General features: G+C 49.5%; 9 protein-coding genes across 9 annotated transcripts; 4 read left to right on the plus strand and 5 right to left on the minus strand.

The window, feature by feature from the left end:
* Nucleotides 1–1,548: 1,548 nt before the first annotated feature.
* F4807DRAFT_57811 (fungal-specific transcription factor domain-containing protein) lies at nucleotides 1,549–4,471 on the plus strand. Its single transcript, XM_048003220.1, has 2 exons — nucleotides 1,549–2,534; nucleotides 2,597–4,471. Exons 1-2 carry the CDS (start codon nucleotides 1,986–1,988, stop codon nucleotides 4,304–4,306), a joined length of 2,259 nt encoding a protein of 752 aa, XP_047855262.1. The 5' UTR covers nucleotides 1,549–1,985; the 3' UTR covers nucleotides 4,307–4,471.
* Nucleotides 4,472–5,712: 1,241 nt separating this feature from the next.
* Nucleotides 5,713–7,465, plus strand: F4807DRAFT_422511 (thiolase-like protein). Its single transcript, XM_047997685.1, has 2 exons — nucleotides 5,713–6,485; nucleotides 6,574–7,465. Exons 1-2 carry the CDS (start codon nucleotides 5,992–5,994, stop codon nucleotides 7,454–7,456), a joined length of 1,377 nt encoding a protein of 458 aa, XP_047855263.1. The 5' UTR covers nucleotides 5,713–5,991; the 3' UTR covers nucleotides 7,457–7,465.
* A 578-nt stretch (nucleotides 7,466–8,043) lies between these two features.
* Nucleotides 8,044–8,940, minus strand: F4807DRAFT_459582 (uncharacterized protein; the record flags this gene model as incomplete). Its single annotated transcript, XM_048001393.1, has 1 exon — nucleotides 8,044–8,940. The coding sequence occupies one exon, from the start codon at nucleotides 8,938–8,940 to the stop codon at nucleotides 8,044–8,046; it is 897 nt and encodes a 298-aa protein (XP_047855264.1).
* Nucleotides 8,941–10,273: 1,333 nt separating this feature from the next.
* F4807DRAFT_467046 (alcohol oxidase) lies at nucleotides 10,274–12,296 on the plus strand (the record flags this gene model as incomplete). Its single annotated transcript, XM_048002442.1, has 4 exons — nucleotides 10,274–10,334; nucleotides 10,419–10,762; nucleotides 10,835–11,622; nucleotides 11,674–12,296. 4 exons carry the CDS (start codon nucleotides 10,274–10,276, stop codon nucleotides 12,269–12,271), a joined length of 1,791 nt encoding a protein of 596 aa, XP_047855265.1. The 3' UTR covers nucleotides 12,272–12,296.
* A 1,102-nt stretch (nucleotides 12,297–13,398) lies between these two features.
* Nucleotides 13,399–16,003, minus strand: F4807DRAFT_422515 (uncharacterized protein; the record flags this gene model as incomplete). The annotated part of the gene is made up of 2 exons (XM_047997686.1): nucleotides 15,376–16,003; nucleotides 13,399–15,307 (listed from the first exon to the last, which is right to left on the minus strand). Coding segments are annotated over exons 1-2 (1,825 nt in total), but the record flags the coding sequence as incomplete, so codon positions are not given.
* A 919-nt stretch (nucleotides 16,004–16,922) lies between these two features.
* On the minus strand, nucleotides 16,923–19,090 carry F4807DRAFT_57841 (general substrate transporter). Its single transcript, XM_048003221.1, has 3 exons — nucleotides 18,061–19,090; nucleotides 17,561–17,956; nucleotides 16,923–17,452 (listed from the first exon to the last, which is right to left on the minus strand). Exons 1-3 carry the CDS (start codon nucleotides 18,936–18,938, stop codon nucleotides 17,170–17,172), a joined length of 1,557 nt encoding a protein of 518 aa, XP_047855267.1. The 5' UTR covers nucleotides 18,939–19,090; the 3' UTR covers nucleotides 16,923–17,169.
* Nucleotides 19,091–20,009: 919 nt separating this feature from the next.
* Nucleotides 20,010–22,787, minus strand: F4807DRAFT_422521 (ABC transporter transmembrane region 2). Its single transcript, XM_047997687.1, has 3 exons — nucleotides 21,918–22,787; nucleotides 21,641–21,856; nucleotides 20,010–21,589 (listed from the first exon to the last, which is right to left on the minus strand). Exons 1-3 carry the CDS (start codon nucleotides 22,422–22,424, stop codon nucleotides 20,180–20,182), a joined length of 2,133 nt encoding a protein of 710 aa, XP_047855268.1. The 5' UTR covers nucleotides 22,425–22,787; the 3' UTR covers nucleotides 20,010–20,179.
* Nucleotides 22,788–23,011: 224 nt separating this feature from the next.
* F4807DRAFT_459587 (zf-CSL-domain-containing protein) lies at nucleotides 23,012–23,342 on the plus strand (the record flags this gene model as incomplete). The annotated part of the gene is made up of 2 exons (XM_048001394.1): nucleotides 23,012–23,167; nucleotides 23,268–23,342. 2 exons carry the CDS (start codon nucleotides 23,012–23,014, stop codon nucleotides 23,340–23,342), a joined length of 231 nt encoding a protein of 76 aa, XP_047855269.1.
* A 612-nt stretch (nucleotides 23,343–23,954) lies between these two features.
* F4807DRAFT_57885 (uncharacterized protein) lies at nucleotides 23,955–24,868 on the minus strand. The gene is made up of 2 exons (XM_048003222.1): nucleotides 24,213–24,868; nucleotides 23,955–24,148 (listed from the first exon to the last, which is right to left on the minus strand). Exons 1-2 carry the CDS (start codon nucleotides 24,325–24,327, stop codon nucleotides 24,003–24,005), a joined length of 261 nt encoding a protein of 86 aa, XP_047855270.1. The 5' UTR covers nucleotides 24,328–24,868; the 3' UTR covers nucleotides 23,955–24,002.
* Nucleotides 24,869–26,626: the final 1,758 nt, after the last annotated feature.

A 26,626-nucleotide genomic window follows, 5' to 3' on the forward strand; every position in this document is an offset into this window, starting at 1 on the left:
TGGTTTGGAAATGGGTCGGTGGCTGGAAGGCTGAAAGCGACTTTGTACGATAGCTGCATGGCCTTGTTGTCGGGTTCAAACCCGGTTTCTACTATGTAGGTTAATGATTATTTAGCTCTAATTCGAGGACTATTGATGAGCGAATGATTTTTCAGTTCGATGACCGCCTTCATTCTCCCTCGATTGATAATGGTCGGATGCTACTAGGCACGGATGAAGAATAATAGTGAACACAACTAATTCTCCTTGTTTGGGTCGACGCTAGACCATTCGTGGTTCAATATTTCCGTACCAAGGCCTACTTGACCAAGTACGAACTTATACTACCCAAATTCTATGATGTGATAACATTAGGTAAACAGGTAAGGAAGATTGAAAGCCAGGATTCAAGATTGAGCTTGCGACGGCACGCCGACCAAGCTTTTTCGTTTCTCGTGAATTGACTCGTAGTACACGTCTTCTACGTCGCAATTCGCGCCTGTTTCATACCTAATCTGGTATTCCGCTTCGTTTGTATGAACGCGAGGCTAGCAGTATCCAGTTTCGATGTCAGGCTAGTGTTACTCCATACTACCTATCAATACGATCCTGTTGCCTATCATAGTACTATGGAAGGACTATTATCGTTTCGTTTCCTCTTCATCCTGGCAATACACGTGTGGCCGACTAGGTAAAGCGGACGATTAGAGTCGGGCAATATACTCGTTGCGGTTACGCAGCCATCTGAGCGCTGCCGCGAAGAGCATGCTACATTTATTTTGTGTGTGCGAAAGAATGATGAAACGGCTCGAGGGTCGTCATGGGCGATCAAAACGCAACCAGATGACCCATCCTCTCGGAAATGATGATGAGCCCTGTGAGCCTTGGCGCCTCCAGACTTATTGCGTGCCCGTTCGAGCTACGCCCGAACCGGCCGAGACTAGCGACGCTCTGCCGGGCAGAGCGGTCCAGGGGTAAGCACTCTTTGGCCCCTCACCTCTCTCCCCTGCTCCCCTTTGGCTCGTTTTTGGTTCGCTCTGGCTCGTGAAGAATTCTTGGCGCCTCCAAGCCCCATCCAAGGATGGGTGATGGGAGGATTCGGTCACGTGGCACGCTGCTATGCTCGGTCGAAGTTCTAGACTTGTCCTAGGTAGGCATGTAGGAATTATTATTCTGGCTTATGTGCGTGTTGACAGCGAGTGGTGGACACTGGGCAATTCGCTGAAGAAAAAGAAGAAAAGGAAAAAAAGGAAACCCTGGCAGCCCTGACGAACTCGATCTAAAGTATGTAGTATGACTCCATAGGCGGCGGCCGCCATCTCTTTTTCGACCTAGTAACTTCATTTTGTTTTATTTTTATTTTTATTTCCTATTCCAAGTTCCCAACACCGACACTTGGATGGCTTTAGGACTTAGCTGACTTAGGTACATTTTTTAGTCTGATGATTGATGAGACTGGGCTTGGCTAGCTTGGATCCTTCTAAGACTTCGAACGGGCTTTTTCACTTTTTTATTTCCCTCACATAATTCGTAACAGATATCTCCGCTCTTTAATCCGCGATTTGCATAGTGGTTTAACTAGTAGCGTGTTGTTTGTCTCGTCCGAGAGGAGCTGTTCTCTGATTTTTTTAGTCATCAGATGGGTTCCGCTCTATAGCCAGCAGCATCATCCAGACACGGACACGCTGACCTCTACCGTCATGCGGTCTGCTTGTCTGGCTTGGCCTACTCACCTCCATGAAACCGTTAATTAAGCCTAAAATCGGAATCGGGTCGTCGTGCTTGATTGCTTAGCTTCACCGCTCAGAGTCCGTCTGCGCGCGCGTCCCATTCCGCCATATCTTGCTGAAAAGCTTCGGCCGAGACGCCGCTCCTGGGGTTTCCAATATACGGAAACTCTCGTACGGAACTTCCCTCTTTCCCACCCCCATACCAATCCATAGCTATTATACATAATACCCATCCTTTATCCCCCCCCTTCCCCGCCCAATTTTTTACCTAAGCCAATGGAGAACGAGAAGTCGCCGACGTCCAGCACGACCACGACCAAGAGCCCCGTGTACAGCTTCGTGGCGCCGTCGCGCAGCGTCAAGCGCCCGCGGCCCGTGAAGAGCTGCCTGGAGTGCCGGAAGCGGAAGCTGCGGTGCGACCGCGGGTCGCCGTGCTCGCAATGCCAGAAGGCGCAGCGCTCGTGCCGGTACGCGGCCGAGGGGGAGGTCGTCAGCCTGAGCGACGACGGGTCCGACGCCGAGACTCCCGAGAGGACCGTCAAGCGCAACCGCAGCGCCGTCTCGGTGCTGCCGAATAGTCAGGAGGGGGCCCCCGGCCAGAAGAGCGCCGATGCCGGATACGCCGCCGTTCTCGAGGAGCATGCTGCCAGGCTCGAACGCCTCGAGCATCAGATGCTGTCGAGGACGTCGTCGATTGCGGAGTCTAGTAGTGCGCCGGCGCAGAGGCCGACCGCATCGTCGCTGACTATTCGTGGGTTGACGGTGAAAGGGGGATTGCGGTCGAGGTTTTTCGGTCAGATGAGCACACGTGTTCTGGTAAATCTCGTGAGTTTTTCTTAGCTTTGTCTCATGGCTCCGCCAAAGTGTCTCGTCTAACTTCGTCTTAGTTTGATGAGGCGAAGGACTTTATGTTTAGTAGGAATAAGTCCGCCGATATCAGGGAGATGTTCCTGAATATCCAGAAGATCCATAAGGCTCTTCAGGATGAGCATCGCAAGTCCATCGCCCCGATCACTGTGTTCGTGGACTCGATGACGCCGATTCAGAAGCGGATGGCCGATGTGTTGCCGAGCAAGGCTGTCTGTGACACGTTACTTAATATATATCTGAGTGGATCGGAGACTATATATCGTGTCCTACATATCACCTCGTTCATGAGGCAGTATAATCAGTACTGGGAAGGCAAACCTCAGCCCGACACATTCCTTCCTCAACTTCTCTCGATACTATGTGTTGGGTATCGGTATCTGGGTGCTGGGAAGGGACAATATCCTGACCGAGAAGGAATTCACATCCCGACAGCTAGCTCTCTTGTAAGAACCTGGCTCGACAGTCTTCGGGGAAAGCAATTGGTCGAATTTAGCACTCTCCAAACCGAGATCCTTCAACTCATGGCTCAAAGGATGATTAACCCACAGAACCAAGAGTCTTGGACGCATCTCGGCCTCATCGTACGAATGGCGATGACTATGGGATTTCATCGAGACCCGTCTGAGTTCGGACAGAAGATATCACCATTCTGGGCTGAACAGAGGAGAAAGTTATGGTACACGATACTCGAGCTGGACGTCCACATGTCCATGCAGTGTAACCTCCCTTGCTGCATCCGGGAGGGCGATTTTACGTGTCAACCCCCTAGAAACCTTGACGATGCCGATATCCACCCGAATATTGATCAACTCCCTCCTGCGAAACCCATCGACCAGGATACCGACTCACGTGTTCAGGTGTTTGCTGCCAGCACCTTATCTATGCGTTTTAGGGTTGTTGATGTAATCAATCGCACCGACAGTCTCCAGGACTACCAACAAGTCCTGGAACTCGGCAGAGAACTAGAACGGGTATTTGAAGATGTAAGGTATATCGTTCCACCAACTCACTCAAATGATATGCAAGAAGTTCGCCGGCGGTGGATGACGAGGGTTGTGTTAGACATGCATTGTCGTCGACCCTTATTGGCACTATATCGACCCTTCGCCTTGAGCGATTCAGATGTTCCCCAACAAATCATGACGGGATATCTAAGGTCGTCAATGGTCCTACTCTCCTACCTAGACGAATTAGATCCTTCGTCTCCGGATTACCATCATATCTGGCATATGCACCAATTAGTCCTCAAACAAGAAATCCTCCAAGCTGCCTTTAGCATCTGCTACTACATGAAGCAATCTATTCATGGCCCCGGATCACCGGCACCGTCGACATTGGATTCGATCATCAAATCAGAATCTGCCGAGGAATCGTGTACTATTGCGTCCGAGAGTTCGGTTCTATTGTCTTTACCGCGATTAAAAAATATCGTACAAAAGGTGCTAGATACTATGAACAAACGAATACGGGAGATCGGGACGGATTTGAGAGACGTAGTCTCGCTTACGGTTGTATTCAACACTTCTCTTGGTGGCACACCGGAGCAGAAACGGGAAGCTATTAAGTTGGGTCTGCAGGCAATTTTGGATGCGGGCATGCAAGCGATACACGCCAACCAAGAGAATATCGCTTCGATGCCGGTGAGAATACCTCTTAACCATACATTTCATGACAGGTTATTTACTTTGTATCGCAGATTATACCATCGCCTGTGTCAGTACAGTTGAACGCACTACAGCCCACCGGTTTCGTGACCCATATACAACCTTTCATGACGACGCCGGAGACTCCTAATTCTGTATGTTTCTACCCGAAAACCGCTACCGAGGAAGCCAGTCTAATTAGTCAGGTACCGGACGACTTGGCTGCCCTTTGGGACATGGAATTCTGGAACCCGCTCCTCCAATCTGGACCGTCTTGAAACCGAAAAACCGTACCTTCCCCGTCCTTCCGCGTACCTTTCTCGCTCTTCGGTATACCTGTGCCCTAAAGACCCACCCACCCGCCTTTCCGGAGACTGAACGAATCGAGGCTTTTAAAGCTATCTACTTGGAAAATGCTGCACCATTCTCGGGGATGCTCACCAATGCGTTTAGGGAATCCCATTGAGAGGAAATCTTGGTCATCGAGTTTCTACCCATATGTTGCTCAAAACAATACATTTTACACGATGGATTTGAGCTCAACACCAAAACTGGCTTCGCCATCTAAACCTACCTATCTATACGTCCCACCCTCTTGTCGTTAGCGAGAAATACACTTGCACAGGAAGAGTACGCCTCAATCGATACCTCATCCTATTATATTTAACTATTTAACGCCGTATATCACAAATTTTGAAGTTTACCTACGAGAGAATTACTCACTGTCCCGAAGATCTTCATAACACGATCTTGCTAGTGTCTTTTGAAGGATCGTGACGACAACAAACGGGATAAATATCTCTATATGCTACTGTTCATAGAGGAGTCTTGAAAATGGGAAAAGATCGATAATGAGAGTCAACAAAAAGTACTTATAGTGTATATGTGACACCCCAACGGCATCTTTTGGGAATAGGAATTCTTTGTTTGGTTTGTCATATGACTTTGAGGTAGCATAATAGCATACCCCTGAACGTATGACTTTAAGCTACGGTTTACCTAAGAAAGAAGAACAAATCCGAACCGAATTCATACTACTTGTTTGTTTTTGCTTCTAGCCGACCAGGTCGGCACGTACATCATACTAGTGATAGAAATACACATGTTCGATTAGTTGTGTGAGTAGGTAGTAATGTACGAATTGACTCCGATACTATGTTTTATATGGATCTGATGTGCTCCTTACATGGCCACCATTGGAAGGCTCCTATCCCTTAATCTAGCACGAATCAATATCTTCACAAAGCCCAACATATTGATCGTCGACACGATATCACCATAATAAATACAATTAGCGAAATAATGTTACATAAGCTGTGTAGCTTTATGTAAGCAGCCTAGGTACACAAAATCATATAAATCGCAGCCAATCAGATCATAGAGATCATTCCCAATTGGGGTATTGCCTCGGCAGATTTTAGGCCCCGCGTGGAGAAAGCTCCTTATTCCCCACATCCCTCCGATACACTTTGCATAGGTAGCCAGGGGCGATCCATTCTTAAGGAGTTCGGATCATACGGCCGTAGTACAACTTCCAGACCTATTTAATTATCGATCTGTCGTATTCCTATTATGACGACACCCCTATATCACAAACTCCAGAACCGTGTTCGAGATCTGACGTGCGGTCGGACAAGATTCTGACATACCTGTCTCACTGTTTCATTGTCTTCTAGGGCTAATTCTATTTGGAAATTGATACCGATTTATCCATCTAAGATATATTCGGACTTGTTATTTGAACCTCAGAAGTGGAGACAGACATCAAAATGCCGGCCAAACAAAAGCAGCCAGTATACGTCCTCGGTGTGGGTATGACCAAGTTCATCAAGCCCCGAGGAAAGGTCGACTACACGGAGCTGGGCTTCGAAGCCGGTGTCAAGGCCATGCTCGATGCGCAAATCAATTACGACGATGTTGAGCAGGGCATCGCTTGTTACTGCTACGGTGACTCTACTTGTGGCCAACGGGTTTTCTACCAATTTGGCATGACCCAAATCCCTATCGTCAACGTCAACAATAATTGTTCCACGGGGTCAACCGGCTTATCAATGGCCCGGAATACCATCGCGTACGGTGGTGCTGACTGCATTCTCGTCGTGGGGTTCGAGAAGATGATGCGCGGGAGTTTACAGTCGTTTTTCAACGATAGGGAGAACCCTACTGGTACCTCCGGGAAGATGATGGCCGAGACTCGGGGTTACACAAAGGCCCCCGGCGCCGCTCAGATGTTTGGCAATGCCGGGAGAGAATATATGGAGAAGTAAGCATAGCTCTTCCAATTATTCTTCTTGAAACAAAACAAAAAAAAGTACATTCTTATGAATAGGTAAACTAACGACCCATCATAGGTACGGCGCCAAACTCGAGGATTTCGCAGAGATCGCTAGGGTCAACCACGAGCACTCCGTGAACAACCCGTACTCCCAATTCCAGGACGTCTACACCCTCGACCAGGTCATGCAGGCACCCATGATCCACGAGCCGCTCACCAAGCTGCAATGCTGCCCGACCTCCGACGGCGGCGCCGCCGCGGTGCTCGTATCGCAAGACTTCCTAGACGCGCGCCCGCACCTCAAGTCCCAAGCGATCCTGATCGCAGGCCAGTCCATGGCAACAGACTCACCAGCCCTGTTCTCCCGCAGCGCAATCGATCTCATCGGCTACGACATGAGCAAGCGCGCGGCCGAGACGGCGCTCAGCGAGGCCGGAATTTCGCCTAAGGACGTCCAGGTCGTGGAGCTGCACGACTGCTTCTCGGCGAACGAGCTGGTGACGCTGGACGCGCTGGGCCTGTGCGAGCACGGCAAGGCGCACGAGATGGTGCGCCGCCGCGACATCACGTACGGCGGGAAGTACGTCGTGAACCCCTCGGGCGGCCTGATATCGAAGGGCCACCCGCTCGGCGCCACGGGCGTCGCGCAGTGCGCCGAGCTGGTCTGGCACCTGCGCGGCTGGGCGAACAACCGCCTGGTCCCGCGCACGCGGTTCGCGCTGCAGCATAACCTGGGTCTTGGGGGCGCCGCCGTGGTTACCGTGTACAGTCGCCCGGATAAGGAGGAGGCGCAGGCGCTGGATTCGAAGGAGGTGGGTGAGCGCAACGGGCTCGGGTATAATCCGGCGGTCGAGGCGAAGGGGTTTACGGCGGAGCAGGCGCGGAGGGTGCTGAGTCGGTCGAAGTATAGCGAGTGGGCGCTGCAGGATACTGGGAGGAAGGTGCAGGCGAGGTTTTGAGGGTGGGGGTGAGAAGGTAAGGGGGGATAGGGGGGAGATGGTGGGTTGATGGGGATGTTGAAAATAACGTCTTTTTTTCAAGTGATTATGCTTTGAATAGGTAGGTGCCTATCTAATTAGCGTGTTATAGTTTGTTTAGGCATGTAATAATGACTTTGGGGATTCTGTATACGTTCATTGACTAGCTGTCTTAATAGGGGGTTAGGGGGGTGGTCCGATGGTCGGTCCGGGAGACTGAAAGTGAGGGTGAATTGAGCTGATAATAGAAATATCTACGACCTATATATCCCATGTTAGAGGAAGTTCCTCCTAATTCCTGGAATTGCCCAAAGGTCTATTACAAGAGGTTTCTCCCGATAGTTAGGCCTCGAACGGACTAGGTCACGATCTTTTAATTATGAATTGACAGTATTTTTGCAATGTTTGCCATCATGATACCAAATTATTCCTTGGTTCAAGGCTGAAGTACAAAACTTCCACTAAGTAGTACCTAGTTTATAAGATAGCCCTCGCTAACAAGCTCGAGGAGTTTCGGCGTAGATCCTGTCTCTCACAGTATTTCACTTACCCGACTCATTCCATAATATTCAGTCTAAACTCTCATTGGTCGTTCCCGAGACCACCACCTGTCGCTTTCCTAAGTCGTACTTATCACCATCCTTCAGAAAGTAGAAAATAGACGAGCTATCCGGAAGGTGTTTTAATTCACTCCCCTCCCTCGACCAGAATCCTCCATCGTAGATAATCACATACGTGCCGCGATACACCTCCGCATCGTTCTTCGACACGATGAGAGCAGTATTCTCATCGATAGCAATACCCAGCAACTCCGGCTGCACCTTAAGAATATCGAACATGTCGAACTGGCGACCGCGCACAAGCACATGCTGATCAATAGCAGCGTTCTTCAGAAACCCAAACCCGACCGTGTGGTCCCCGACCAAGATCTGGTTCGTCGCCGAATCGCCACGGGCCAGGAAACTCCCCTGGATCGAAGCTCCGGCCGAGCTCCCGCTAACAACGCCCCCGCGGTCAAGCACCTCGTGGAAAAGCCGCTCGGTAAGGGTCCCCGCATACGCGTCGACCAGACGCCACTGCCTGCCGCCGCCGAAAAACACGCCCTTGGCCGCGCGCAGCGGCGCCGCGAACTCCTCCGTGTCGGCGACCTGCGGGTCGTACGTGTGCAGCACCGTCACGTTAGCGGCCCCCAGCCGCCGGAACGTGGCCGCCGACGCGGCGTCGTCGTCGTACGTCGGCGCCCCGTCCGCCGTCGGGATCGTGACGATGGGCGCGTCCGGCCCGCCCGCTAGGTCGATGATGCGCTGGTATATGGCGTCATCTTGCGCGTTGCCGCCGATGATCACGAGGGTCCCGTTTTCCGGACCCACGTACGGCGAGTCCTGGCGCGGGACGGCGGGGCTCGCCGGAACGAGGGCGGCTTGGGCGAGGAGGGCCAGTGTGCTGGTTTGGATTAGGCTTTTCATGGCTGACTATTTGAACTAAGGATGGATAGGTAGGTATGTATGTAGCCTTGGATATCAATAGGTGAGATATTAATTAGATGGCTTTTTATATTTGACGCTATACAATCGGTTGTAAAAGAAAGACCCGGTTGCTTCCCCGCCTCCCAAGAGTTGACTTAGCGAGACCTTCCTATTCCATCTTGCTTTTTACCCCGGCGACCAACCGGATTGTTTAATTTAATGTCGTGCAACTGTGAGTATATATCGCCATCTATGGCGTATATATCGAAATAGATGACTATCGATGAATTATTTGGGAAGGTTTCCAACGAAGTTAGTGGCGTCAAAAAGATTATGTTAGCCTTGAAGAAGAGGCGGTCATTAATAATTCTTCGTATGTCGGTAGGAATCAGGGGTAATCTATAAGTCCGAATCACTCCCCAGCATTAACGATCTTCGAATGAACTAAGTTTAGCAGCATATGAGGATAATTTATCGCTCGTGAAGGGAGGCTACTGGATTCATGTTCCTTCAATTGGCATCCGTTATCCAAGCTTCGCTCTTTAGCATCTCGTCGAGCTTTGATTTAATCGCTCCTGGATTGTTTACCAATTAGAACTTATGAGAATCTAGGAGGCCGAATCGGTCGACCAATTAAATGCCTAAACTTAGAATGTTGGATATTCAGCAATATCACAAAGCTGGAGGAGGCCCCTTTCGATGGAGTCTATCATTGGTGCCCACAGTCCTAGCACCTCTTTTCGAATACATGTCATAGATTCAATGGCAATTGGTACATACCTAACTTATGTTATTTAACGGGGAACTACTCTGTAGGATGCAATTTCTATCTAGATCAGAACGGCAGATCTTCAACCAAGGAGTAGCAAGACATGGTGTTTAGGCATTCATACAGATGTTGGCTGCAAGGCGTATACTAGGGCCATATCAACCAATCTAACATTTTTGCCTCTCTAGGCTCTGAGTTCCGTTGTTAGATCATAAAATCAAATCATATCTCTACTTTAACTCTAGTTGGAGGGGCCGACGTTGGATAGTGTGGGATTGTTGGTGTACTCGCACGAAAACATTACCAACGGGTCTGACATTATTTGGAAATGAGGATAGAGAATTATACTCCTATCTCACCCCTCAGCCTTAACGTATATCCCTTGCTTTGTTTTATACTGATAGTACATGATTATATAAACCCTGTTACACTTGCAACTGGACTGGACAATATATAAATATCATACCACATATTTTCTCTTCTCTGGGCTATGAATTCCCGAAGTCCACCCTCTAGTACTTGTGCTTAGTTTTACATGTCTTTCCCATATCATAATATCACAAAATGGGTCAATTCAGTGAACTACCTGCTGAGCTTCAATCGGTGGATATCATTGTTGCGGGAGGTAAGAATTTTACATAATAGACTCCGTTTTATTTATTAAGGACTCTAATTCTATGGCGACTAGCTGATTAACGAGTTATCGTAGGTGGCACCGCCGGCTGCATCGTAGCTTCAAGGCTGGCCGATGCTGATCCAAGTCTTTCAATATTGGTTATCGAAGCAGGACCAAATGGCGCTGGTAATCCGGCGGTCGACTACCCTGCATTCTTTCTCAGTAATGTTGGGCCAGGCACTACAACAGCTGCCTTCTACAAAGGCAACAAATCCAAACATACAGGCAATCGTGATATTATTGTGCCCACCGGCTCCGTTCTCGGCGGCGGCTCTGCAGTCAACATGATGATGTACAGTCGGGCCCAGCGATCCGATTGGGATTCGTGGCAAACCGCTGGCTGGTCTGCTAATGAGATCTTACCGTTCTTGAAAAAGGTACCGTCATCCTTGTTTACACGCAAAACTCTACGGACATAACCCAAAGGGCTCAGACTTACTTTCTCTTAGTTAGAAACATATCATGGACCTGGCCTACTAGATACTCATGGGTCCGATGGTCCAATCCAAGTGTCTACTGGCACCTTCTGTGGTAGAAAATCCCAAGATGACTTCGTTTCCGCCATGAACAAAATTGGTTGGCCAGAGATCGAAGATTTAGGGAGTCTGGATGCATGCAACGGCGTCCAGCGTGCGGTCAGGTTCATCTCACCTGATGGGAAGCGCCAGGACACGGCCAGCCGATATCTGCGACCCCGTCTTCAGGATGGTCTACATCCCAATCTCCACGTAATCATCAAATCTCAAGTCGTCCGAGTTTTGATCGAGGACGGGAAAGCCACCGGCGTCGTTTACAAACCAGAAAGTGCCCCAGAGCGGACAGTCAAGGCCAGAAAGACCGTTGTCCTGTCTTGTGGAGCTTTTGGAACACCAACTGTCCTCGAGAGATCCGGCGTAGGCGATCCTGATGTCTTAGGTCGTGCTGGCATTCCAATCGTTGCCGATATCCCGGGCGTTGGCCATGAATACGAGGATCACCATCTTATTGTGTATCCTTACAAATCCAGCCTTGCTCCCGAAGAAACTATGGATGGGATATTGACAGGGGCTCTGAATGCAGAAGAGTTAGTCAAAACCAATGACAGGATCTTGGGCTGGAACGCGCAGGACGTTACTTGCAAACTCCGACCCACAGATGAAGACGTCGCCTCTCTAGGTCCCGTATTTCAGGAAGTCTGGAACAAGGAATTCAGAGATAATCCGAACAGACCCCTTATGATGATGTCGCTGGTTAACTGGTGAGTTTAATCCTCAAATCATCTGTTGTATGGTAGGCTGATGATTACCAGCTTCCCAGGTGATCCTACTGGGATTCCACCAGGACAGTATTTCGGTATCTCAAGCTTCACTGTTTACCCATTCGCAAGAGGTCATGTCCATATTACAGGACCAAAGTTGACTGACCCACTCGATTTTGAAACTGGCTTTTTCTCTGACGAGAAGTGTATCGACCTTCTGAAACACAGATGGGCATATAAAAAGCAGCGTGAAGTAGCACGCCGTATGGACGTGTTCCGTGGAGAATTGGTTAGCCATCATCCGCCTTTCCCAGAGTGGTCTAAAGCAGCATGTGTGTCAACGAACACACCCCTCGATAACGTGCAGGATATCGAGTACTCGGCCGAGGACGATGCCATTATTGATAACTGGGCCCGTGAGAATGTTGGATCTGCTTGGCACTCCCTAGGAACTTGCAAACTAGGTCCTGTCGACCAATACGGGGTTGTAGATCAGAATCTAAGTGTTCATGGTGTCAAGAACCTGAAGCTTGCTGATCTGAGTATCGTGCCAAAGACTGTTGCTGCAAATACTAACAACACAGCTTTGGTTATTGGTGAGAAGGCGGCTGACATCATCATCAAGGAGCTTGGTTTAGGGAAGTCATAGAATACGAAGGTAGACTGCATTATACGACAGAAAGTTGTAACTCCAAGATGAATGGTTGCACTGACTCATAGAACATGTAAGCTAGAATACCCGAATAGTCTTATTTACCTATGCATCCATACTCGGATTATCCACTCCGGCTTTGGGAGCGTCTGGACATGGCTTGGCTCAGCGCTGGCTCGCTAGATCGCCTGCTTCATAGGTATCTTACGACGGGAGAATTATAAGCTTTGTATGGTGAAATCCTGGGAGGCGCATCTATCGTCGGCGCAGGGATAGATGGCTACCTCTGTGCGAAAGATTCAAACTAGAAAATAGCTACAGAGGTGAGTAGCAGGAATGGATTAGTAACGTACCTATCAATGGATTGCGGGTGACGCCACGGGAAGCCCTAAATTTATCGCGACAGCGCTCACGGGTCACTATCGTGGCGCCTGCACTGCTCTTTTTCAAAGACATCCTCTAGAGGTGCTCGATCATTGGACTGTGCAGAAAACTACCCCCTAATTACCCGACTAGGCATCTTACACATAATATGGCGGGCAATGGGCGTCGATTAAGTAATCTAGGGGATAGCTTTCTCCTATTAATAATTTATTAGTAATTAAGGCACTTATTTCAACAATTCTCCATTAGGCATGATTCATCTAGCTGCATAAAGAGCCTCTAGATGACGAGTTCGAACTTTCATGGCATGATAAGACTTTCTATACTAGTAACCAGTAATCATAAAGCCGTCATGAGTAGTCTACCTCCGGGCGTGGTATGAATACCTCTACTACCTGGGTAATTTAGAAAAATCCAAAATATCTCAAACAAGATGTAGCGAATATGCTCTCCCTATTAATCAAATCAAGAAATAGAGTAGATTTATTGTGTATATCATACTTCATTACACCCCCTAACCAAACCGCCTCGACCTTTAGAACCCCCCCTTCCTCTATCCCCTTTACCCCCATTCCCAATAAAATAAAATATTTCGATACGGTATCTGAAAGACAACGCGATCCCATTTTTGAAAGCACCCTGAAAGCATCGATCTTAGGTACGCCTTTGGTATCTCATGCAGGCCGGTCTATGCGTATGCGTATGCGTGTGTAATAACCCCCTTCTCTCCCCCCCCTCCTCCTCCCTCACTTAGCTTTCATCGTCCACGCTTCTTTTCCCCCATTGCCACGCTCTTCCCCTTCTCCTTCCCATCAGAGCGCCGGTGGGCATGGGCATGGAAGTACTTGCAATAACGCCGTCTAAATGCGGACCCCCAAAAAGCGTTTTAGCAACCCGTTCTCAACAACTCGTCGATCTTAATAAATAACATATAACATGAAATAACATGTAAATAAGTTTACCTTATATCATGCGCCAAATCCCTCTCCGAATCGGCGCGCTCGGTGCGCTCCCACGCCGTCCACCAGACCCCCACGTTCGCCGCGACGACCAGGTCCAGCATCTTCAGGCCGTCATCGAACACGATCAGCTTCCCCATCTTCGCCCTCTTGCCCCTGTTGCCGCCTCCGGCCTTCTCGCGGCCTAAGCTGAGATCGAGGTGCCAGCCGTCATCGTCGTCGTCGTAGTAGTGGTCGATCCCGTGCGCCTTCTGCAGCACCTTGTTGAACTGGCTCTGCAGCTGATCCCTGGTCCTGACTCCTCCCTCAGTGGACCGCTTCTCGGCGAATAATTCGCTGCTAGGCAGATTGAACCGCAGCTCGCTGATCGGCTGGCCCTTCGGCTTGTGGCCGTGGTGCCCGGCCTCCTGTCCATCTACAAGCGGGTTGAATACCGTGCCGGTGTAATTCGGCAGCACGTGTCTACACTTGAGACTGCGTCCGGCGTTGCCGGTCACGAATTCGCAACGCCCGCCCCACGGGCTCTTGAACATGTATCCGCGCGGCTTCAGGCCCGGCGCGGGCTGCGTGATCACGGGCGCCTCGCCGCCGTCGAAGTCCCCGCCAAACGACCCAATCGAGCCCATGCTGCCGTGGCGAGCTTTCCTCGGCGGGAATACGGGCGGCGGCGAACGGTCCTCGTCCGAGGTGCTCCTGTGGTGGTGGAATTTATCGCGGATGGTAGCGCCGAAGGACTTCGAATACGCCATCACGACCTGGCGCTCGAAGGCGTTTGAAGTGGTAGCCGGGGGATTGAGATCAGGTATCTGGGGGAATTTCATCGAGGACGATGCGCTGCCGGGACGCATATCCAGACTAGCTCTTATTTCCCTTATATCTGCTGACGTCGTTTGAGTTGGCATGCCCCGGAATTTAGCGTACCCGGAGGTCTCTAGGTGTATCATGATCGATGGAGAGGGGTGGCGGTGCTTCTCCTCGTGAATAAGCTCAGGGTTCTCCAATTGGAAAGATGCCACTTTGCCGACGTTCCATTGCTGCCCTGAGCTCGGATCCCGTCTTATGAGAGTCAGTGAGAAGGGTGTGAAAGGACGTTGCTTGGAGGGCGATTTGGGTGATGGTGATCGGCCATAACCAACAAATGGGTCTTCAAGCTCGCTAGGTCGTGGTGGCAATGAAGGTACTTCCATGCTTGGCCTCATCTGATACTCAGGCTGATCATAAATTGGCGACAGTGGTTGGTTCCTCTCAGGAGACTCTGAAGCAATTGGCCTAGGTCCTACAGGTCTCCTTGGAGGAGGTGGCGGGGGAGATACGAATTGAGAGGCTGGCGGTCGCTGAGATAAAGGAGCTGATGCAGACTGAGGAACCGGCTTCCGCAGTGAGGGATTCCGCATCGGGGGCTTCGTTTGGCCGTTATTGCCTTGGTTTTCTTTGATGGATGGCGGTGGTGCATTTTCATCTACTCGCGACGAGGCAAGACTTGAAGCCCCTGGTACAGGTTTCCTCTGAATCTGGTTTGCTGACCTTGAACTCTCCCCGCTCGTTCTAGGAGACGGGGGCTTGGTCTGGCCAGGAGGAGGGATGAGAGCCTCATCCTCGGGGCCGTTCAGATGAACATAATACAGCGAACTGGCTACATCCTCAGCCGTCACGCTTTTGACCTGAGGTTTCAAAGTTGAGAGAATAATATCTACAATCGGCGTTAGAATAGAATTCCAGAGTTTGAAGGATTTCAATTGCGTGTTATGAGAATCTTACCCCTTGTGCCGGGTACTCGAGAGATGTACAGAATAATCGGATCTTGCCTTTCCTCATTGGGCTTTTTCGGATACTGAGGCGGATTGGCTGCCAGATAGTTGAGCGAGGCCAACGAACGGGCCTCGACGTGCTCATCCATATCTGGCCCTTTTCTTAATACTTAGTAGACCTATGAGTGTCTAAAATGTGAATATAGCAGTCAGTGAGAAGTGTCGTCTGAAAGTACGGATTACCCTGTCACGGATGATGTCGTTAACAGGGATGAAGAATCAACTGCCGATGCTGCCCCTGAACTTGTAGGAACAGTGCTGATAGATACCGAGACTCTAGTAAACTCTATCCGATCGCGCCACCTCGTGTCGAGGAAGAATGTGGTGACGATTCAAGGTTCGACTACAAAGTTGGGTTGAATCTAAATATAAAGGTTTCGTCGGGCAGGGATGATTTGTTTGATGTCCCTTCAGAACGAAACTCGAGACAAACTAACAAATATAGGGCTGAAAGAGGCTGCTATGATATTATTCCTATAACCCGGTTTCCCGAATGCGAATGGAATAGCTTATGCTGCCGCCTGTCGCGCGGTTAAGGCAAGCATAAAACAAGTATGCGTCATCGTCGGGGCTGAGTTGGCTGAGGTCTAGGTGTTGAAATTCGCATTTCGCGATGCATCTGCTCGAATCAGACGCCGTTAAACCTCCTTCTCCACTAAACAAGCACTAACTAGCGGATTACTTCGAGGGCACTAATCGCTATGAAAAGCAAACACTTATTTAGTTGAATATTCGTACGTACAAATGCATATTTATACATATATACGAGCTTGGTATATATATAGATAGTGTTATCCAGCAATCCGTCATCTTAATAACCAGGTTCCATCTTCTCCAACAGAATGTCTCATCGCAACTTCTGACAACTCTCATCTGAACCAAACATATCTGTCCTCACTGTTTTGCCACATGGATCCCAGACATTGTTTCTTTTCCTATCCACCAACTCTGTTGATATGAAATATATACGGAGGACAGCGTATCCGACATTGTTATTAGGCCAGAAATGAGGTTGCCTCCGGTAGCTCGGGTTCCTCGGCTTTACCGATCGCCAGCGGATTGAGAAACGCCTCTCATCTTAAATTACATCATTATGCTACACGTTGTACCGCATCTTGGCTCGCCTGGAAATTTTGTATGGCCACTCTTGGCTGGTTCAAGCACCATCCGCCTCATGAGAGAGTCTAGATGAATTTTCTCTATGTTTAGGTAGGTAAATATATTGATTCGCAGAGCACATAGGCTATGCATTTTGTTGGTCCCACCGAGTATCCCTGGCAGACAACCATGTGGATACAGAGAACATCAACCTTGGGTGGCCTGAAGAGATGAGAGTTTGACGGATCTCGTGGACTGGACTTCTAGGTTACCAAATAACTGCCTAGGTAATTTTCGAAGGTCATCAGCATGAACCGACGACGGCCTAGGACGTCTTCCAAGTTACGATTTTAGCATAAGCCGACGACAGACAGCACACTCCATCGAGACGTCGATTTGAGTAAGCCTCTAACCAAGAATTGGCTTGTATCTCTATTCCCTATGCGTATGTAGGGCTATGTAAAAGCGTTTGTTTCCAAGTGTACCCATATCTCATAAACCCATAATTCTTTAGTTTTGTTTGTTCTAATATCCTATTTTCTTTCGTCAATGTGTTGCAACGCCAACGCTACTCCAGCAAGGTACGCAGCCTCCTTTCGGGACTTTTCGCTCATATACCTAGAGAGAGCTCGACACGTATTCCAATTTACATGTCCAAGTGCTCGTGCTTAACCTCGACCTCGCTCTTGCCCTCGGGCTCGGCGGTGAGGTCGATGCCACGGTGCCTCTTCTCGAACTGGACGGTGCCCCAGGCGGACGGCGACTGCTTGAACACGAGGTCGATCTCCTCGAGGTTGCGACCCATGGTCTCCGGGTACAGGAAATAGACGGATACTGGCACGCACGCAGCGATCACCGCGAAGACTATGTAATACTGCCACCCGATGCTGTAGATGGCTATCGGCGTTACCATTGCGACGAGGAAGTTCCTGCAGTTTCCCTATGTTAGCACACGTTCATATCTTCTAAAGTAGGGGAGAATGAGGCAAGGAGGCAGTAGGATACAATGATTAAAGGAGTGAAAAGGGGGAGCATACCAAGCCCAATGATTTGCCGTCGAAATCGAACTCATCGCCATACGCAATCTTAGCGGCGCCACCTCGGTACAGTACAAGAAGTTGGCGCCGAGGAAGCCAATCGGCACGAACGTGTTGTATAGGTAGATGAAGCAACCGGCCGCAATCTGGGAGGAGCGATTCGAGGTGGGGAACGAGGTAGCGACGGCGAGCGCGACCATGCAGCAGGACATGCCGACACCGCTGACGATGAAGACCGCGCGACGGCCGAACCGATCGATGGCCACAAACGCTAGAAATGAGGAGAGGAATTTCCATGTCAGGGCTCCTCCGGAGAGCACCCGCGAGATCTCGCTGCTGAGCCCAAGGTTCTCTTGGAAGAGGATTGGGGCGTAGACGCTGATGAGGTTGCTTCCACTGCCCGGTATATTAGTCCTGTTCACTTCCTAGTCCATGAAACCTAACGTCTACCTGGGTAGATGAGGTCGAGGGACAAAGTTGTAGGGAAGTCCGCTACTTACGACATCTGCTGGTAAAATTGCAGTAAAATACAAAGCCCAAATCGGTAGGCCAGCTTATCTTCACCCATTTTAAGGAGTTGGCTCAGCTTTGCGCCCCCATTAGCCGTCATCTCGAGACTGTGTTCGATACCCGCAATCTCAGCCTGCACCTCCTCCGACTCCCGCGGCAACGCGCGCAGTATGGAGAGAGCCTCGCGGGCCTGCTCGCCTTTGTTCACCATCAGTAGCCAACGCGGTGACTCGGGGAACATGTAGATGGATGCCGACAGGATGATCGAGAAGAGGGCCGCAATGGCAATCGGCACACGCCACGTCGCGGGTCCGTGGTGCAGTTCGAAGAAACCCAGGTCGATCCAAGACTCGAGGACGTAACCTAGACAAATGAACAGTCCGTCCAGCACAACATGCCTGCCCCGGTTCTTCGCGCCGCTCGTCTCAGACTGCCAGACGGGAACAAGCGAGCTCAGTTGGCCGACACCTAGACCTACGATAACACGACCGACGATGAACTGCGGCAGCCCAAAGGAAGAGGCCTCGAGGATCTCGCCGACCAGGGTGCATAAGCCGGCGACGAAGATGACGTTTCGACGACCGAAGCGGTCGCCCGTGTACGAGCAGGACAGCGCACCAAAGAGGGCGCCGATGACGAAGACGGCGACGACGAAACCCTGGAGCGTTGTCCTCTGGCTCTTGACGGATTTCGGCGCGTTGACGGTGTCGATCTGGGGGAACGTCTTGACCCAGTCATCCTCCGTGATCAGGCCGCCGATGCCCGCCTGGTTGTACCCGAATAGGATGAAGGATGGAGCGACGATGAGGGCCGTCTGCAGCCTACTCAGGACGTGGCCTTGGAGGCCGAAGTATTTCTTAGAACCCATATTTATCTATTATCTATTATCTAGGTAGGTTGATGTTTAGATGATAATAGGATCATAGGTATGGGACAAGAGAAGCCAAGAAAACAGGTAAGCTAGGTAAGCAAGTAAGTAGAGGCGGGAGTTATCAGGGTCAGATATTAAAGGTGCCCTTTATTAGCTTGACCTGTTAAACCCATGTAAAGGTTCGTCATCTAACCTACTTGTCAACCTCCCCTCCCCCCTGCCTTCCCCCAACGTTGTGGGAGGCATGGATACGAAAGTTGCGGAGTCCCCACGGGATCACAAGGAAGAAGGCTCTGGAGAATCATAATAAAACCGGGGATCGTTGGTCGAGCACGGGCGATTTCGGTCTTCCGAACAGGTTAGGAGCGCCTGGGGACAGCGTGACATGGCGGGTATAGGGCGAGCAGGAGGACCGCAGAAATTTTAGCATCGTGGCGGCCGTCGCGGCCGGGGGGAACCCTATCCAAAGGGTATAAGTGCGAAGGGGTAGGGCGGGAAAGGACGAGTCTTCGACGACGACCACAAGATCTACAAAATTGGCATCCGGCCCTTCTCTGGGTCCCTGTGGATACCGCGTTCTGGGTCGAAGGTCGATCTCGGCAGATACAACCGGTTTATGAAACATTACGTACGTCTTTACATACATCCATTACATACATAAACATGCCTTCCCATCACGTTTGGGCGAAAATCTTCGATCGAAAGGAAAACGTCCTGCATGATGATTCTCTTCCTCGATATCCCGAGTACCACCATTGATGCTTTCGCGTGACACAAAGATAGCCAAGATACACTGCATATGCATAGGCGGGAAATTCCTATCAAACAAGATTTGTCGCGTGAGGATCTCGCGATCAACCCGATGGACCCTTACCCCTACCACAACTCCTAGACTACCCCTATTAAGGTTAATGAGGCTCAAAAAGGCCAAGCAAAGTGGATAGACAGGGTAGACAGATGCTCAACGTCCCACTGCGAGTGGCGGGACTGTCTTCCTTAAGTAATTACACGAGAGCTAATAGGCCATTTTTATAATGCCGCGCAGGTTAAGCTTTTAGGAACCGCATTGACTAATCGCACCCGTTCCGCAACCCCGGTGCCGGTGTCCGGAGGCTAGTGTGTATACCATCGTGTGTTAATGGCTTTTAGCATTGAGGCTAGCTAGGTATATACATCTCCTACTATACAACACGTCCCTGATTCGTCAATCGTCCTGGCCTAGATGTTTCTCCGCCCCATCATCCAGCGGTCAATTCGCCAATTCTCCTTTCAATGTCTGGTACCTGTCGGAGTAGAACTTCCAGATCTTCCTTCTCATCCTCCAGTTTCAACCTCCTCTCGGCATCGAGCTTCGTAAATACGAAGTGACCCTGTCCGTCGAACTGCAGGATCCTACTATGGTACTTCCATAGACTTCGCCGGTGACTTACGGTCATTAAAGTAATTTCCATGGCCTTCGCATTATCGTACATGACCTTTTCAGTCTCGAGCGTCACGCTGCTTGTGCACTCATCGAGAATCGCGTAACGCGGCTTGTGGTAAAATAGACGAGCCATGGCTACGCGCTGTTGCAGGCCTCCCGAGAGGACGTCTCGCCACTCGGCTTCCGCGTCCCAGCCTTCCGGGTAGAGATCGACGAGATGCTCCAGGGAGAGGATTCTTAGAATGTCGAGTAACTGGGAATCGGTCACGCCGCGCGCGCGAACAGTTCGCAGGCTATCCGGGTATGTAATCTGCTGGCGAAGGCTGCCGCGTGATAAGTATGGTCGTTGGGGAATATAAAAGATGTCCGTAAACGGTGGCTTATATACGGTACCGCCGTACACGGGCCACAGACCACCCAAGATTCGGAAAAGGCTTGATTTTCCGCAGCCGTTCGGGCCAACGACAAGTAGATGCTCGCCTTGTTTGAGCGAAAACGAGAGTGCTCTAACAAGGACGTCTCCATTTGGTGAGATGATCGGTACATCGATAAACTCAATGTCCTTACTCTCTATCACTTTCCCTCTGCCTTTCAGCACGGCTTCATTGTCCTCGATGCCCGAACTGGAAACCAGCTTCTTCTCGAAATGTCCAGCCTGGATATCGTCCATAACCTCCAATAGTGATGCGACACGTGATGTGTAACCAGCCAGCTCCATGATCTCGCGGTAAGAGAACATTACACGGCCAAATGCGTCGGATGCACTCAGTAACATCCGCCTATTGGTAATGAATGTTTCTGTTCGGTCTCCCATGTTGGCGGTCGCACCAGCTAATTGGTTAGGCAACTTGAAAAAGACGGGCACGCTGCAAAGCAAAAGGCCCAGAGCACCCCAGAAATATTTGATGACGAAATCTTCCATCACTCCATGGTAAAATCTCCGACGCAAGATGTAATTCACATGCTTGATTAGCGTAAAGTAGCCCTTGTCGAGTGTATCCTTTTCTGCTTCGTGACCGTGGTAAAGTGCCACTTCCTCGCTGTGATCAATGAGTCTCGAGTGTTGGAATCGGAATTCACCCTCTAGTCTCGCTTCATCTGCGACATATTTCCCGAAAGGAGGCGTCAAGGCGCGCATGAGGTGAGCTGAGAGCTGGACAAGTAAAGACATAAACATGACACCCTCACCACCAACACTCTTCGACAATGACCATGTATATATGGTCTAGTCTTGTTAGCTTCATATAATGCAGAAGACGATGCGCATATCTCTCACCATATCTAATATAGGCTTGGCTAAATTACTATATAGCTCAGCTAAGCTGTTCGAGAACTTAGCTACGTCAACAGCGATGAGCTGATCCGGGTTCTTTATCCGATCGTCTAGCGCAGAGATGCCGTAAAATGTGAGTTGGGATAGGTACTTGTCGTGGATGAATTGGGTTAACCGTGTTCGGTATCTGAGCGACAATTCGGCTTGATGGTATGACAACTACAGTAGTATGCATCATTAATATCATCTCACTTAACAACCATCGGATTAGGTCTCTCACCATGGAATTTGTGAAGGTCGCAGGGACGGCGATCAACATCCACCATACGATTCTAGTCAGGAATTCTTTCCCACTTCCTTTTACAAGTGCTTTTACGATTGCGCCGTCCATCTCGGCGACTTTCAAGCTTATAAGCGTCCGTACGACCAAGAAGAAGCTGTGGCTAATAAGCAGCCGGGTCTCCTTGCTTCGCGCGCCGGGCACGACTATCTTTAGCAACCTTAACAAAGACTTGAAGAACTCGCGATTCAACTCGACTTTTTTCTTTTTCGTCACCTCGGTGCCGTCGCTCGAGGTCGTGCCCAATTTCCGCTTCGCCGCCTCGCGCGCGGACGCGGCCTTCTGTTCGGATATGGCATGCCGGACGCGGTTCACGAGGGCAACGAGTAGGGTAAGGTAGACTACGCGGGAGATTCGGGTTCGGTTCTCGACGTATAGATGCGTCAATTGGGCGACGACACTCTTAAGAGACCGATCGGGCAGAACGAGTTTAGACTGCGCCGCCATGATTTCGATCGTAACCTCGGCGGAAACGGGTCGAAAACTGCGAAGGGATTGAACTTGGATAGCCTGGATTCCAACGCTTGTTTACCCCGAAGCTAACGGAAAGTAAATTCGGCCCATGAGGGAGGGACAATAATGAAACAACAGATTGAAGCTATACTATACAATGTGGATTATCGTGATTACATGGTTGCGATGGATTGAAATTGCCTTTCTGAAGTTGGAGGAGTTGAAGGATAAACGTCCCTCGGCGATTGCGACCAATACCGAAGCTTACCGTACATGTACATTGCTAAATTGGTGACGTTCTTGTTGCATGTGATCCGCCGATGGTCAGCATCTGAAGTGGCTGGCTCTAATGGTTTCAGTGGCTTTGACTTGAGCTCAATGTGGCTTCTAAGTGTGGGGTGGGAAACTTGGTTTGTTGCATAAACCGATAAATTAAAGGTCGCCCCTATCCGATTTGGAGTTGGGCGCGGGGTCTTGATTTTATGAAAGACATTTTCAGTTTTTTTCTTCAAGGTGGCGGCTTATACACGAAACTCAAGCACACTTCAGGTATAGAAACTAGAAACATAGAAACATTCGCTATGGCCAACGACGAAGAGATAGCAGTCTACGACGAGGTCGAGATCGAAGACATGACCTACGATGAGACACTACAAATCTATCATTATCCCTGCCCCTGTGGCGATCGCTTCGAAATTGCGCTCATGGATCTTCAGGACGAGGCAACGGACATTGCAGTTTGTCCAAGCTGCAGTCTAATGATTCGGGTTATATATGATCTGGTTCGTCTCACACCAACATTATCTTTACAATGCGCATACTAACGACACTAACCAGGACAATCTGCCGAAGCCGGATTCTGATCCTTCAGCACCAGGACCTGTTGAGAATCAGGTCACTATCGTTGCTTGAACGTTCGCGATCCAAATATGTAGGAATCGATTAAAAAACGAAGCATGTGACGCGGCTTGAAGCGAGCGTGAAAGATGAATAAGTGCCAAGCCGTCGGCAAATCGACTATGGCGCAAGGGCCTCGACTAAGTACGCGTCACCTGGTGAAGTTGCATCGCTTTCAGCTCACTAGGGATGCGACGGTAGTGTAGAGATGTGATTTCAACGCACGTTCTCTCATCAAACTGCTGTTAGTGATGCTTAGTGATGTGGCAAGTGGATGTTACCGCAGACTTCCCGGGCCAAGAGGTGGATGCGGGTGGTAGTATACGATACGGAGCTCCGGCGCCGATATCGCGTGTAGAACTCGAGATGCGGCCAGATGCAACCCGAATCAAAACACAGAGAGCACTATCAGATTAGGGGAAATGTGTATGATCACAATCCTGTTATATTAATCGGATCTGATTGGATCCGGAACGGATTGATGGCGACGGTATTGAAAGCAGATGCAGCCATCCAATGGGTATATCCAAATGCCAAGACATCAGCCAGAACGCCGTCAAAGCCTCTGAAACAATGCTAATCCATGCCTAATCATGACCCCCATGGCATTCATGATTTCGTCCGCCAACGCCGGTGAAAATGCAAAATGGTCGATAGCCCTCCCTAGTCCCTAATTCATAGTAGATAAAGTCCGGCAGCCGAAAAGACGATGAGACCCATTACGGAAGCTTCTAATGCCGGCTTCTCCGCAGCGACGGTTGTTAATGGTTTTGAAGGTCGCGCGAGCGAGTCTGAAGAGTTGACCAGAACAGGTGTAGAAGCTGTCGAACGCAGTCAGCTACAATTTTCCTCTCATCGAGCCAAATAGAACACAATCCAACTCACCCACCGACCCAGGCGCATCCTCAATTTTCATACTTGTCGAGTGGGTCAAAACTCTTTGTTGAGCAGCAAGGACGGCTGGTAAAGCTGCGGCGACAATTACGCCGGCTAATCGCATCGTAGCTAGCTTTGTGAATGGTTCGTTTGTGATGGCGATATTATCATTCGAGTCCAACGCGCAATGTTTTTATTTCTTTTTCTCTTTTCCACGTGAGATTCGCGACGATAAGGTATTAGGACAGCTGAAGCAATGCAATGCAGAGCTGTCTAGCTGCTAGCAGCTCATGGGAAAAAGAAAGGATAAGCTTGGAAAGTCTGGAAGGTTGCTCGAGATATGAACCGTAGCTAATATGCAGAGCAAATCAAGGTAGGGGGAGCTACTAATACGAAGGTTTTACCAGTTTAAACAAGGTACAATAGTTGGTAACATGGCGTTAGGGTGGGCAATAAGAGGACGGACGAGGCGTCTAGATAAGGCAAAGTTTACAATAAAAAGCCAGGACACGGCCATGGCCTGTTCAAGAATCAAGATGGTGTGTGGATCAAGCCAGGGAAGAGAAAGGGCCTGGGAAGGGTAGACACTCTAGCACTCTAAAGAAGCAAGGATGTGTGGATCGCGATGCGACGACGCGGCCCCAAGTTCGGTGGGTTGCGTTATCTGGGACGAGAAGCAGAAACAAGATTTCCCTTATCCCACGCAGGTCATGTCGCCGCATGCAATCCTACAGGTTCCTATCGGCCATCCATACATACTGTCATAATACATACATGCGGTAGCAATGTATGCAAGCAGGATGTGACGCCGTGACGAAAGAGGTTGGTAATCGGATTTGCGACACACTAGGGAATCTTCTGAAACGAGACACTGCTCTCATGCTCAATTCAAACAAACATCGCACCAGCGCTGCAAAACGGAATCTTCCGTTTTCAGAAACGCCAGAAACGCCGGACTTGGGGGTGACGAGGTTACTTGGGTAACATCTTCTTACACCTGGGAATAGGTATCTTATCGTAGGAGATTACTTGCAGTAGGTGATCTATTGAAACGCCATCGAATCTAGGATTTTTCGAAATTCAAAGAGAGAAAAAAGAACCATGTGTCGCGGCGGATCAGTTTAGTGCCCAGGTGGCGATCCCGGCTCGGCCAAATCTCACCTAGCCTTGCATGGAGGTCCTGGGCGGACAACTTTAGTCAGGAGTTAGCTCACTTATGAAGAAAGCTTGGCAATTCTAGCAGTGAAGAAGCTTTAGGTAGTTAATAAGTCTCAATTGAGAAGTCTAGCCGAGCGGTAGAGGAGAGACACAGAAGTCACGAAGAAAACGTGGGTGACTTGAACGGAGCCGGCTGGCGGGTTGGCGCGGTAGCTTTTCCTTGTTTGTGCTTCAATGAAAGAAAGCATACGTCATGTTATAGCTGGGCTAGATTGTATTGCATGGAGGTACTGCAGCAGGGTGAAGGGTTGCATGGGTTGCGCTGAGCACCTCGACGTTTTCGACTTGCAGGAATGCAAAAATAGAAAAAATCTCCGTAGGGAAAAAGAAAGCTATTGAACGCCAAATCGGTGATTGGTGCGCCATCCAATGGCTTCCCGTTGGTTTGACACACCCATTACGAAGCTCAACGCCTTTCTATCTTTCTATTGCATCTTCCTGCATGCGCCATGTAACCTGTCGAGGAAACACGAATACAGATATTCTGAAAAGTTGCCCTATAAAAAGCATGCGACATGGAATGAAACTACGAAGAAACTACCTATGCGAATGAAGACAATAAGTCAGCTAATGCCAAGAGTTATTACGAATGTCTTTGTTACGGAATATCATGGGAAGTTTCGCCACTCATGAACGCTAATGGTCTTAATAGTTAAGACTATTAAAACTTTCGACACAAGAGACTTTCATGAGGAGAAGCTGTCGCTAGCTACCGATGCTAGCGACAATGAACACATACTCAACGAGCCCAACAAAATTCTCCAATCAAGATCGAAACACCGGACTAAATTTGAATCCTAATTGGCCGTACTTCTGTGATACTTACGTGAGATTCTCCGGCATTTGAGAGGATTTTGCTGGTCTTATTTCAATTAAGACAAATGTTCATTAGGTAACACTTGGTTGCACCTTTTTAAAAAAGCTACTATCACTTAACTATAAGGCATAGTCATAATTAAGAGATTATGTAAACTATCAAACTCGTGATCGAGGACAGCTGACCAATATCGGATCGGGATAATAACATTAATTGAACTTCATAGCAGGAAACCTAATAGAACATGAGTTATATCCTAGATGTGGTATTCGAATACGACCTCTGACCTTGTGTCTTTTATTACCAAGTTTGCTACGAGTTTTGACCTCCGCTCGTCCATCAGCTCTTTTCGTATCGAACGACCTGTAGGGTCTTCTGAATAGACAAT

Source organism: Annulohypoxylon truncatum (assembly GCF_022578515.1).
Source record: "Annulohypoxylon truncatum strain CBS 140777 unplaced genomic scaffold F4807scaffold_12, whole genome shotgun sequence".
Classification (NCBI taxonomy): Eukaryota; Fungi; Ascomycota; class Sordariomycetes; order Xylariales; family Hypoxylaceae; genus Annulohypoxylon; species Annulohypoxylon truncatum.